The sequence below is a fragment of the Prunus avium genome, chromosome 4 (assembly GCF_965620075.1).
Source record: "Prunus avium chromosome 4, drPruAviu1.hap1.1, whole genome shotgun sequence".
NCBI lineage: Eukaryota > Viridiplantae > Streptophyta > Magnoliopsida > Rosales > Rosaceae > Prunus > Prunus avium.
The window spans coordinates 27,559,009-27,573,037 of record NC_142287.1 but is presented as its reverse complement, the minus strand read 5'-3'; the positions used below and the strand labels follow the sequence as shown (position 1 = coordinate 27,573,037).

Below are 14,029 nucleotides of genomic sequence, written 5' to 3'. Positions count from 1 at the left end.
TTCTGATCCGCGCTTCCGAAATATGACTTATGTACTGATGCACAGTACCTACGGGTTTGAATCTTGACGAGAGAAGAAAAGGTTGTAGGGAGAAGAAGCCATGCACCATCAGGCCAAATGGTCACCATTGTAGCAAAATGATGCCCCAAGTTTGTCGCACCATGATTCAATCAAATACCAAGAAGGTCATGCTACGAGCTCATGCAAATCAAATCTTTTCATGATGGCTAGGATGCACTTAAGGGCTGAGAAACCAATTCTTTACATCCGCAACCACATCCAGAGAGAGCAAGCACCCCCTCTCACTATTGGAACTCTTCAATTTCAAGCTCTGTTCTCCCATTCCTTCCTTTTTTCTCTTATGGCAGAGCATGTAAGAGCCTGACGAAGCTTTCGTCAAGCTGCCGGAAATTTGGTAAAACCACCCATTCTTCCACCCTCATCTTTTCCTCTCTTCTATCTTTCAATATTCCCTCTCCCCTTACATCGAACCCCTGCTTCTCATGGGAAATCCAAGCCCTCTCTCTCTCTCTCTCTCTCTCTCTCTCTCTCTATAATGCTAAAATGCTTAGCTGCCATGCCACATGCTTCTCAAACCAAGCCAAGATATTCATCTGTAAGAAACTGTTGGTTTTGTTGGTGAAGGAAATCAAGGTGTTTCCTGAGGCTTAACGAACCTTTCGAAGCACCCTTGGGGCCTGATTCTTGAACTTGGATACAAGGGCAACTCCACCCACTTACTCTTTACGGCAGCCCAAGCCCATCTGTAGCTGCCGGAACGAAAAAAGCCTATTCCTAAATGCGAAAACCCAAACACTCAAGCACATTCACCATGCTAAATAGCCCAAAAGCTATATTAAACCATGTCACCTTAGCCAATACTAAGCATACAAACCAATGCCAATGCCAAGCGTACATGCCAATGCCAAGCATACATGCCAATGCCAAGCGTACATGTCAATGTCAAGCATACATGCCAATGCCAATACCAAACATACATGCCAATGCCAAACACACACGCCAATGCCAAGCGCACACGCCAATGCCAAGCATACGAGCCAAATCCAAGCGTACAAGCCAATACCATGCAAGCCCAAAATCAAGCGTACATGCAAATGCCAAGCATCCAAGCCAAATATCAAGCATACATGCCAACATCAAGCATACATGCCAATACCAAATATACACGTCAAAACCAAGCATGCAAGCCAATATCAAGCATACAAACTAAGCAACTCTTGAAAACCACAACCATGCCAAATCAAGCATCACTAGTCACTCAAGCACATCAATCATGCAAGCTAACTTATTTTGGGTTAAAATTCAACCAAGCCTTATCTCCTATGTCATGCCGCAAAATAAGTCAACTTTTGGTAACCCCAGTAAGTAAACTCCGATATTACAGTGTCTAGGAAAGTTCTTCAAGGCGACACCCTCGGTGTCTAAGAAGATTGGGTTTTAAGCAGGACCATTGCGACCCCTCCAACCTTCCCGGAAAAGACCTGGCTGTGATTTCGAAGACTCTTAACTGGTTATCCTTGAGTTGCTTATCGTTACGTTTAAACTCAAGCTAACAGTTGCCGAAACCATGCTAGTCTTCATGCTAAGAAAAACAAAACGACTACGGCCAAGCAAGCATGCATGGATATTTCATGCATATTGAAGAACCAGCCATTCCATGCCATTGCTAATTATTTTGGGCTAAAATTGATTATTTGGCCCATCTCGTTGCCACTTCATGGCCCCAATAATCAAGGGGGTTAATGTTGAGGCCCAAAAAAGTCACGAGAAGCCCAAAGACATTTAAGGCCCGATATAAAATATAATGTTGGTCATGCATTAATCCAAGCTGTATTTTGGGAATTAATTCATTAAATAAATAATAGTGTCCATGCCATGCGAAGCCAATAATATATTTTTCATATATCAATCACTATGGTTTACGGGGCTTGCATGAGGGATTGTGGTGTGGAAGGTTACGGAGGTCCACAAGGCCCACGGAAGCTCTTGGATAATGGAGGCTTTGGACTAGCTACTTGGGAGCACCAAAGTCCAAGCCCATTACTTAGAGTTCTCCAATGTGGGTAAGCAAATGAGATATTTTCCAAGCATTTCTTTTTATCCATATTAAATAGTCATTTTCCAAATGCCTAGCTTTACCCGTTGGAAATAAGCCTTTTCCAGCACTCCCTATTACCCATTGGAAACAAGCCAATTCTGACACTTCCCTTTACCCGTTGGAAATAGTCATTTTCCAATGCTTAGCTTTACTCATTGGAAATAAGAATGTCTCAATGCTCCCTTTTACCCATAGGAAATAAACTAGTTCCAACACTTCCTTTTACCTATTGGGAACCAAAGAGAGCCTTCCCCCTCTATAAATTGGGAGGCATTTGCCCAGCCAAAACCAGCCTCTCTTGATTGCTGGAATGCTTGCAGCAGCCAAACCAGCCATCAACCTCCATCTTTTGACTGCTGCAAGCATCCCAGCAACTGTCAACCAACATCTCTTGGTTGCTCAAGCCCCCAGCAACCATCGAACCACTTTCCTTTCTCCCTTTGGCTGCTGCAAGCATTCCAGCAATCATCCCAGCTATTCATCAACCATCACAACCAAGATTTTCCTTCCTCCTCATACCCTTCCAAGCTATAAATACCATAGCCTTCAAGCCTTAAGCTTTTCCTCTCATCCTCCTCTTGAAACTCTTAAATCCCCATAGCCATAGTCATAGCCATAGCCATAGCCACAAATAACAAATCATCAACACCCCAAACTCAAGCATATCCAACACCAAGCCAAGCACATGCATTCTCATTTGCTAAACTTGTGAATCTTTAGCTCCCAGACTCCAAGCTCTCATGCCAAGCTAATATAATCTCATATCTACATCAGCAAGTCATCTTCAACTTTTCCTCAAGCTTCCGGAAACGTCAACATCAAACACGCAGCCACTGGAAGAAGAACAGAGTACCCCCCTGGGACATGCTTTTCCCTCGGGATGCTTTGGGCCTAGTCCTCGCTAACTCAGAAAAAGGGGCAACGAAGGCTTAATCCACCACTCTATGGCGGTTCGAGAATCAACAAGCCCGGACGAGCCTTCCGACGGAAAAACACCCCAACAGATGTAAACATATGTAAACATACTAAGTATATAAAAAAACTCGATAGTACGATGTAATTTCATTGATAACAAAAAATACACTTAATCAAGGGGGGACATAATAAGCCTTACTCCTCAAATAACACTATGTAAGTTGCACCCTTCAAGTCTTCATAGAATTAAAATAATTAATTTTTGATTCATTATCTATATGAGTTTGGTGACAAAGTCGACAACTCTAAGAAACAATCATAAACAATTTCTTCTACTTTTCTTTGTATTTTTCCATGGGTTGTGCATTCTTTTTTTTTCTTTTCTTCCCTATGTGTAAAGATGTGCAGCTTTCCTCTTCTTCATTTTATTCTCCACGTGCAGTGCAAAGGATTCCTTCGAAGGGTAGGTTATTCAATTGGCTGGGCTATATATATATATATATATATTTTGGGCTGGAAAAAAAACAGCGACCTGTGTTGTAGCCTAGGTTAGTCATGCTTATAGTCCGTCCCTTGGGAAGAGAGAGGGGGTGGGGTTTCTCTCACACACAATGTGGGGTTCAAACCTAGTCAAGGTCCTTTTCTAATGGGCAAGATCATGTTAGCCATTTTTTCAACTTTGTTAGCCCCATTACAACAACAAAACATATTCATAACTTGACACATATTTTGCATTTTTTAGCACGTCAAATCATTCTAAAATTCAACAAGTCATAAAACTTCAAATTCCAAAAACTAATATAGTTACAATTCAAATATCAATAATTTAACAATTTTATCAAACTTGAAATTCAACATCATAGTTTTTATCTAATTAAAGGACTACACATGTAAAATAACATAAAATAAAAATGAATATACAAGTATACCACCGTATTTGAAAAATTCAAAATTGCACCAACCCAAACCATTACACTTCGATTTGGTTTTAAACCTCTTGATTTTGTTTTCTTGGTCAAAACCAAACTAAGCTGGGTCATTACAATTTGAATCGTCAATTTGATTGGATTGACTAGATGGATGCCCAATTGCATCGAACCCATCTGCTTGATTCAATGCTAGAATATGATTAAGAGTTGGAACATATTTTTGTAACTATTGCTACATATAATTGTTTTGATATTTATGCTTAGCGTGAAATGAGTAGAGAATGTGTTTGGGACAAGCTAATAGATTTAGGTGATGATCCATAATAGTCAGCTATCAGAGTATGAAATGACAATACTCAAGCACAAATATGAAATGACATCATCCGAACATGACTTGACTCTCATCTTCATGAATTTATATTACAATTTAAATAAAAACATAGAAATAAAATTTTATGTTATCCTGGATATTAATTTGATAGATTTTTTATATAGAAGATTCACTATTATACCTCATATATGAGCCACCGTATATGAAATGGACTTTAGAAACACACCCAAAGTCCGTTTACAACATAACAAAAAGGCTTTTAACTTCTTTTAAATTACAAAACTGCCATTGATTTCTTAAAACAAACTCAACCCCAAAACCTCATAAAAAAAACCCAAAACACTCAATAGGGCATCAAAGTAATTTAATAATCAAAATTAAATTCAATAGGGGCAGCTATCATTTTTTGGGTTTTTTTAAAGTTTGTTTATACAAATTAAATGGTATAGAGTTTATTTATAGTTTTAGTGCTAAGAATGGGTATATGAGTAAATATCTTTTTTTTTTGGGAAGACAGAGAGAAAATATTTGAAAAAAAATTATGTTTTCAGTTTTTTATTTTTTATTTTTTATTTTTTATTTTTTATTTAAAGAGAAAACAATAGGATATCTTCGGTCAAGGATTTAATTAGTTATTCTCGTGCTCAGACAGGCAGAGTCTGCTTAGAAAGCTGAGAGAATGTCTAGCAATGGCTGCTGCAAGTACTCGTGCGAAACTGCGAGCGAGACCCTGGAATGGATCAACGCCATCGTCGACTTCATAAGACCTTACTCTTTCTTAACGGACGCTCACGTCGTCAATTTCTTCAAGGTTCGTTCTTTCTTCTAAATTTCTAAATTCCTCCTCAGTGCTCGATCATGTGTTTGGCTGCCGAGAAAACATTAGACAGAAAAATAATCAAAATTAAAGTAAAATGCTTTTCAGGATCGAATGTGGGAAGCTATTGATAAGGAATGGATGGATTGCTTGCGGAAAGAAGCAGTGGAAAATCTTCTCCAAATACCTGGTGGAGTGGTCCAGGTACTCGTTTGCTTTCCTTTTTTTTTTGAGTGTGTGTGTGTGTGGATGGTAATGATTGAATTGGTTGCCATTGTTTGTAGCTTGATATGAATTTGAATTTTTTTTTGGTGGTCACTGGTTAGGATCATTGGCCTGCTTCTCTTAAGAAATTCATTGTTACTTTGGGCTCTCTCGTGCTTCCTCGACAACAACAAGACTTGCAGACGGTGTGGATTCGTTTCTCAATTTCTCTTGCATTTGATTTCACATTTGAATTTCGATATTCTAATGTACTCATTATAGTTATGTGAAAATTTAGATGCAGAATCATGGAATAAGAATAAGATGAAAATTTTTGCGCTATAGTTACAGTTTTTTAAGTTATTGCGATAATATTAATAAGATTGAATCGGCAGAGCAAAAGGAAAATCAGAAGAGTGAAATTCATATAACTGCAACATATCATTTCCTTATGGTACTTTTGCTTCCCTCGTGGCAGGTATTACCTGGCATGAACATGACTTCACTCAATAGCGTTCTCTCTACGGGCATGAATTGGAAGAAAAAACATGAAGTAAGTTGTTCACCTGTTCAAAACATTGAATAGAGATGAATCCGTTACTTCACTGTGTTTGTGTTGTGAAACGTTATTATCAGAAAAAATTGGTCTTTGATTTCTAGATAGGAGTTTCTGATTCGGAGCTTCGTTTTTTCCTTTTTGAACAATGAACGTCTAGAGTGTAGTGATATTCTATTGAAAAAATGATCTTGTATGTGCAGGTAGAAGTCCTTTCTGCTGTTGTTGATTCAATCGCTAACAGTGTCGGAGCCAATGCAATTATTGATGTTGGCTCGGGTCAGGTAGTCCTGCTTTCTTTGATTGGTGATCAAGTTTTCCACAATATCTGCTCTGTTTCCACTTCTTTTGTTTGGTTCACATTCATTCCCTTTCACTTATACCCAAATTGCTAAGCTGGAACCTAAGATTTCATCACTGTCTACTTCATTTGATAGAAAGAAAGAATTTTTTTTTGTTGTAAAGATAGATTAGAAAATTTCATTAATGAGAAAATAATGGTAGGAAATGTTTTTTCTTTTCTTTTCTTTTTCTTCTTATAAGTATGATGATAGGAATTAGTCACAACTAAGAACTTTTATATTATTTTCCATTTTTCAATAAATTACTTTTTCAGGGGTATCTTGCACAAGTACTTTCCTTTCACTACCAACATGCGGTAGTTGCAATTGATGCATGTTCTCATCATGGAAGGGTTACTGATGCACGTGCAGAACAAATCAAGAAATATTATGCTGCTCAGATGCGTAAATCTGTGTATGTAAACTTCCTTTCCTTCTTGTTCTAGTTTGTTTGTTGTTGTTTTTTTCTTTTTCATATGAGGAGATCTGTTGGTTCCGGTTGCTCAAATGACATTGGTGAATGCTGGGTTGAACAGTAATTTGATGGTTTCACTCGGGAGTTTATTCCTTGGAATAACCTGTTCCATAGGTCTACATTTGATCTACTTTTTTATTTTTTCTGTTGATTTGTATATGGGACAGAGAGAAAACACATGCCATATGCTCAGCATCTTTTTGTTGGCCAACCTGAATCACAAACCTCGGAGAGGAATGAATATGGTGTATTAAATTTTGGAAGTTCCTGTTTCTCATTGTTTTTCTTGTCTCCATGAATTGGTTAACAGTTTTTGGTGTGTGTGATTTGTTCAGGGATGTAGGCTGCCTTAAGTTAGACTTATTAATTACTTCATGTTGCTTTTTGGCATTATTGTCGCATATCCTATGATATAATTAGCGCTTTGAATTTAACTTCATTGGTGACTTGATTGAGTAATATATTTGATACACTTTTTTTTTTGGGGCTAGATCAGGAAACAGGAGTTTGACTGTGCCTAAGACAGTCACATGCAATGTGATGTCTATTGACATGTTGAAAGCTTTGGCTGACACACCACTGCATAAAGATAATGTCTCTTTACTGCAATCTTCCTGCAATGCAGACAACGAAAGTTCATTGGTTCTTGCTGGGCTTCATGCTTGCGGAGATCTTTCAGTAACAATGCTCAAGTGAGTTCCTCAGTGTGCTTCAAAGCTTATATTTCTCTCTTTTAAAATGAGTATACTTGAGGATAGAACGACTGTAAACCCTGACAGAGTGTTATGATCTATTGAATACTAGCCTATATATAGATTGGGTATGTGTATTTTGTCATCCTGCAATAAGACAAGTGGCAAGTCGTGTAATATTGGTGATATATATTATATATGAGGTGATGTCCAAGTTTATTTCACACCACATGGGAATTTGAGTTAAACAGACAAATGAATAGCTGATTGTGAAATCATGATAAGTTCGTTTATCCGTATAAAGGGGGAAACAAAATGGTTGCATACAATGGCTTCATATCCAAGTTATCCATGGTATTGAAATTTTATAAGTGTCAATCAATTTTATTTTAGTTACATCTGGGCCTTTAATCTTCTTTGCTCTGTTAGTCAAATAACTCTCACCTTAGTAGATTCTTTGATGGTTGCTGCATATTTTAAAGGGCTTTCAACAAATAGTCCCATTCCAACATGACATATTATATAAAAACCCTTATAGAGCCTATTTGGAGAGAAAAACCCAAAACTAGCCACTTGTAATTTTCTAATTGGTTCTTACAAAATTTTAACATTAAGAACCAATTATAAAATGACAAGTGGGAGTGGCTAGTTTTGGGGTTTTCTCTCCAAATAGGCTCTATATGGGTTTTTGTATAACATGTCATGCTAAAATGGGCTTATTTATAAAAACCTATATTTTAAATGGTGCCATTCCTATCCTTGAATGACGAGTTTTATTCTTTAGTCCTATCCTTTTTCTTATGATCACTCATGTTTTTGAATAACTGATTCAAGATTAATTTCTGAGCACCACTTAACCCTTGTCCAAATTCATATTATACTAGTTTGGCTTTGCATTTACTTGCTTCTTGTTCTACTTAATCCATAAATTGTTATTACTGTTTTCTCTGACCCAAGGTCTTCGGATGAGTCATATCTGTAGCCTAGAGCAGCCAACACAAGAATGCATGTGTTTGGTCTTTGGTAATAATATTCTACAATATCATATATTATTATCTGTCAATTTAGTTTTTATGTGAAATGATATGTAGTTATTTATACCTTTATGCATCAGGACCTTTATGGAGTGCAAAGAAGTTAAAGCAGTTGTTAGCGTCGGCTGCTGTTACAACCTATTATCTGAAGAGGGTTTCAACCATGTTGGTTCTCAATGTGGTTTTCCAATGAGTTGTGGTGTTATATCTGCTGGCATTTCACTTGGAAAAAGTTCGCGGGACCTAGCATGTCAGGTGAATCTTGGTTCTCATCTACTTTCTTTCTCCTCTCTCATTGTTACTCTCTCTCCCCAAGGAGGGGTGCGGGCTCTCTTGTATTTTTCTTGTTTATAGAACAGAACATGGACATTCAAAGGAGTTGTGTGGTTTCATTTCTAGTTACTTCAATTACCAATAAGAAAAGGCTCTTGGGCCTTTGCCATACAGTTTTAGGTGTGGAGGTTCAGGGAAGGCTTTTGTTCAACTGAAAGAGAAAAGTGAAGAGAATAAAACTATTTTAAAGGTTTTGTTTTATAATAAAAATTGCAAACGGTGATCAAATTTTTATAGAGTTCTTAGAAAAATCTGGAAAATTTACTGGGGAGGATATGCAAGTCATTTCTTTCTTTATTAATTTGTATAGATCTAAAGTCCAAGGGACTAATGACAACAACATGGGTTGGAGGTTAACTAGAAGGAATTTCTGGTGGATCCTTTTGTGTGCTTTGGGGAGGTGTTAAGTTAGTTTATTCCTCAAAGGCTTTTCTATTCTGAGATAAGCTTGTGCTTTTGCTTTGCCTTTGTTAGAGTGCGGAGAGGTGGAAATGCCTCGAAAATGATGCTGGTCTCCATAATTTTGAGTTGCATGCTTTCCGCGCTGCATTTCAGATGGTATGCGGTAATCACCTTTACAGTTATCCAGGAATTTATGGACATTTGTAAACTATTTCAATTATTTACTATGTTTCCTTCATCTTATAACCTCTCTCTCTCTCTCTCTCTCTCTACTATGTAAATAACATCCTCTGTCTTCTGCAGGTTCTCAGTGTATACTATCCCGAAGTCATGAGTACAAGTCCATCAATTGGGCGTCAAGGGAAGGCATTACGTCGCCGACAACAGAGGGTTGTCCCAAACTCCTCGCTGCACCATAAAGAAAACAAATGTTCCTTGTCAGAAATAAACTCTCATATGACAGGAAGTTGCTCTCACAAAAAATCAACAGAGCCGGAAACAGGTAACAAAACATTATTCTAATTTGAAAGTAAATCTCTATATTTTTTTTTATGGCAACTGTTATCATGTTGCTGCCGCATCAACATTTTGAACTTCCGAACTAATTAGATTCCAACATATAACTATATAAACATATGTGACAGATGACAGTTTTGACATGGTGTTAGAGACAACATCCATAACTAATGAAAACTCCTCCAATAAGGCCACCAAATGTGAGAGGAGCGAATTCGTCGGCAACTATACACTTTTTCAGAAATATTGCTTATCGGGGTTATGTCGCCTTGGTCTTGAGCCTCTGAAGGAAACTGATATCCATGGAATATGGAAGCAAGTTGAATCTTTTGCTGTATGTTACTTCATGCCTTTTATCTAGAATCGCACTGATACTTTTGCTTTACTTAAAGAAAAAATGCTGTACTTCATGTTGGAAGCTCATGTACTTGCTAACAATGGTTAGTTATTCATACGATCCATTGATGAAATTTGTTTGTATATTCACATCCCAAAATACTGCTTGCTCCATTGTGTTTTCGAGTCTCCATTTTCTGGTACCTTCTTAGTTGATGAAAGTTATATGTATGCTTTTTACTTTTATCTTGTCAGAAAAAGTTGTCTTTATTTTGTGGTATATGACAGGATTTTACTGTATATTTCATTAGAATTGAAAAGCATTCTTTATTGGTGTGCAAACAACATAGCCTTTGACTGGGGCTTAGATTATGCGGAAGTCATATGGTTTATGCTCTTACTTGAACTCTAGGATCTACAAAAGAAATGGTTTAATGATTGTGGTTCTCACAAAAAATCAGTAACTAAATAAATAAAAATTGTTGTTGGAATTCTTTTTCTTTTTTTTCTTTTTTCATCCTTCGCCTCTTCCCTCCCTACCCACTTTTTCTTTCACTTGATTAGTTCTGTATATCAAGTGTCAAGTTCTTTTCATGATATGTCTGCTATTGTTTTTTGATGAAAGAAATATATAAGTTTACGATATGTGTTAACCTTGCTGACCAATTATTTTTATTATCATTTTTTTTGTCAACAGGAACTTATTGGACCTTATTGGTCGCTTCGAGCTGCTTTTGGGCCTCTTTTAGAAACTTTTCTTTTGCTTGATAGATTGTTGTTCCTCCAAGAGCAAGGCAGTTCAATTGAAGCAGTCATGTTACCTATTTTCAATCCCGCATTGTCCCCAAGGAATGTAGCCATTATTGCTAAGAAGTTGACGCAAATGTGACTGTGGCATGCCATATGGTAAGTCATCAAGTCTTCTTCTATCCCACCTTCTCCCTTACCCTTGCTGTATCATGCATGCGCGTGTGTGTATGCGCGTGTGTGAACAAAGCTATATTGCATATTGAACGAATCGTCTTTCTTGTACGGTGCCATCAAATGATGAACTCCTCAGGTTGTCTCTCTGGATGAAGGTCTCTCTAGCATCTGAATCTGGATGTAGCTCCGATGGGCATAAGTATGTGTCCTGCTGAATTTAGTAATAAAAATCTGAACCAAATGATGAAAGCTTGAAAATTCGGAAATTGGAACAATGAACTTCAAGCCAGTCAATGCCACAAGACAAAAAATTTATGTAGTCTTTTGAAAGATATTTTTCTTCTTTTTTTTTTATCTGGAAGAAAAAGAAATATTGGTTGATAGCGATAAAGGGTTCTTACTTTTTATAATGGCATGTAAAGACTAGCCAACTTTGCTTGCAGTTATATTTTCTTTCTTGTAGCCTGAGACTTCTTTTGCACCTTTGTATTATTTCATTGTCTCGCTTTGATGATCGGATAATGCAACAGGATACTATTATTTCATCTCCTAGTTTTTCACCATATTCGCAAGATCTTTATGGCAGCATGCCATCTTAAGTGATATATGCATTGGCGGGCATTTTGTAAGGTTTCGTATATCTGATGATCAATCATTCCCATTTTTTGCATGCAGAAACTTGTGGTACCAATTCGTTGATTGCGAATTTCAAGGGATTTGAGAGGACTTTGCAACTGTGTATATTCTGTAGCAACATATCCGCATGCGCCCTCGCCCACTCAATACAGTCTAGTCAACAAGTCACTGGTAGGCATGCTGGAATGAGAAAGACAGATTATTTGGCTGCATTCATTTTGTCACCTACTACCTATTTTGACCCAATTCCTGAATGATCACTACTCTTAAAAGATCCAGGGTACTAAGAAACTTAAGAGTGAATATCCCTGTTGATACCTATGAGATAATTTTGTCTTTTTTTATAATGAGGTTAACGTGGTAATTATCTGTTGAAGAAAGCTCCGTCGGCAGCGTTGCCAAGGAGAAGGACAAATAAAGATTTGAAGCAAGGTGTGTGGAAAGTGGAGAGCCTCTCATTGCATTAGAGCACAAAGTTTCACAATTCAATGGTTTAGTTCTAATGGAATAAGCAAGCCTGGGTTGTCTATTTTAAGGTATTGTCGTTTTAGCAACACTTGGGTGCCATTGAGATGGGACACGTGTCAATGCTTTGACTGGTCTTTGTCCTTTTGAGAGTAGGACATCAACTTCATGTTCCTTAGACTGGATGGTCACAACCCACAACACTCTAATGGGGTTTTTCAGATAACGCTTCCTTTTTGTTGCAAGTAAAACGACAAGAAAAGTAGCCATCGAATGGAACTTGGTCCAAGTATCACTCATGTTGAACACAACTCTTTGGAATGAAGATGATGTCTTATGTTTCATTCTGGCCCATGAAGGTGTTAATCGTTACAAAAGTTGTTGTGGACTTGGACATGACTTGTGAATGAATGATTGTCAAGGGGGTGTCTTGCGTTTGGCATTTGTGTGGTACGATAGAAATTGTGGTCTAAGCACTATACTTTTACGAGAGAAACTTACATGTCACGAGGTGTGCACTCATGTCACATGCTGAGAGAGATATATACAAATAAGTATACACCCGATGACCCAAACTGGTATGATTGTAATGAAATAAAACCATTTGCTTATATTTTGTGTGTTGGGACTGTGTTTACTGTCCGAACATCATGGTTTTAAACTTAAACCCTAACCCTAAGATGTTCTCATACAGAAGTTGTTGGGGATTCGAACAATGAAACATGACTTGTGAATGAATGATTGTCATGAGGGTGTCTTGCGTTTGGTACTTGTGTGGTACAAGCACCATAATTGTACGAGAGAAGGTTACATGTCACGAAAGGTATACCCGTGCGCGGAGAGAAATCGACACAAATAAATATACACGATAATGACCCAAACTGTTTCTATTGTGCTGGTACTGTGTTTGTTGTCCAAACAGCCTTGTCTTAGGCTTAGAGTTTCTGTTAAGAAGAAACATCAAATGGATCCTTTCAGCACATAAAAATATGAACAGAAAATCCCAAGTCGATTTCCCTACCCAAATTGTGCACTGAAAATAAAGCCCAAGGAGCCCACCTTCAGTTTGATGCAATTTTATAACGTCCGTCTCTTTCGTTGCTTTTGTCATTTTCGCTTCTGTGGTAGATTGTTTTGTTGCCCTCAAACAGTTGAGCTACCTTTATTAGTAGCTCCTTCCATTGGTTCTTTCACACTTCAACTTATTCCGGTCATTTCCACTCTCCAAATTTGATGCTTTCATGATGTAGCTTCACAAAGTTGCACTAACAATTCAAAAGGAGTGATATTTTCTTTTTTGTGCCAATCAAATTATTATTAGTTGTCATTGTGACTAAATAATATTTCCCTAAACTTAAAAGACGGCCGGAATTATTATTCACACTCCAAAATAGTCATAATACACACACTCTTCTCTTCTTTATTTTTTTCTTCATCAAATTAAAGAGAACGGTGAGATGATTATTTTAGAGTCCGAATAACAGCTCAATGAATAAATAAATAAAGAAACAAAGAATAATCAAATCTCGGATATGACGGCTTACATTGTATAATAGTTTTATGTATAATAATTTTTTATATTATCATTTAATTATAAGTAAGTAGGAATTTCTACCAATATTTTAATCCTCTATAACTACGTGGACGATAATCTTAATTAACCATGCAATTTCCAACAGGTTTCATTCATCATATAATGAAATTCCTTTGGGGCGAATAGGTGGATTGTCCAGCATATCTTTCCAATTTAACCATGTAACATGCCTCATTCCTATCTCTATCTTTACATATATACAATGAGCTTCTATTGAGGGATCTCTTAAATAAGCTTATTTGAGGAACACCTTTGTAGGGCGCATCACACATTGTTTTTCAGTGATCCAAACCATCTAAGTCCTCAAAGATCATATATGCAAAAAATCACTTGAATTCTAAACTATTTGACCGCTCAATTAGATTATTCTTATTTTAGTATTTTCTTGAAGCATCGTGTTCATCTATTTT

The 14,029-nt window shown here is 37.1% G+C and overlaps 1 protein-coding gene across 3 annotated transcripts; it reads left to right on the top strand.

Annotated features, from left to right (window-relative positions):
- Positions 1-4,917: 4,917 nt before the first annotated feature.
- Positions 4,918-12,003, top strand: LOC110772353 (S-adenosyl-L-methionine-dependent methyltransferases superfamily protein). 3 transcript variants are annotated; one of them, XM_021976787.2, is made up of 13 exons: positions 4,918-5,105; positions 5,220-5,315; positions 5,438-5,521; positions 5,794-5,868; positions 6,075-6,155; positions 6,488-6,627; positions 7,179-7,379; positions 8,494-8,668; positions 9,221-9,304; positions 9,452-9,650; positions 9,793-9,998; positions 10,698-10,906; positions 11,600-12,003. In XM_021976787.2, exons 1-12 carry the CDS (start codon positions 4,974-4,976, stop codon positions 10,887-10,889), a joined length of 1,665 nt encoding a protein of 554 aa, XP_021832479.1. In that variant the 5' UTR covers positions 4,918-4,973; the 3' UTR covers positions 10,890-10,906; positions 11,600-12,003. The 3 variants fall into 3 exon arrangements, with proteins under 3 accessions (XP_021832479.1, XP_021832486.1, XP_088108609.1); XM_021976794.2 differs by lacking the exon at positions 11,600-12,003 and adding an exon at positions 11,061-11,386; XM_088252483.1 differs by lacking the exon at positions 9,221-9,304.
- The last annotated feature ends 2,026 nt before the right edge of the window (positions 12,004-14,029 follow it).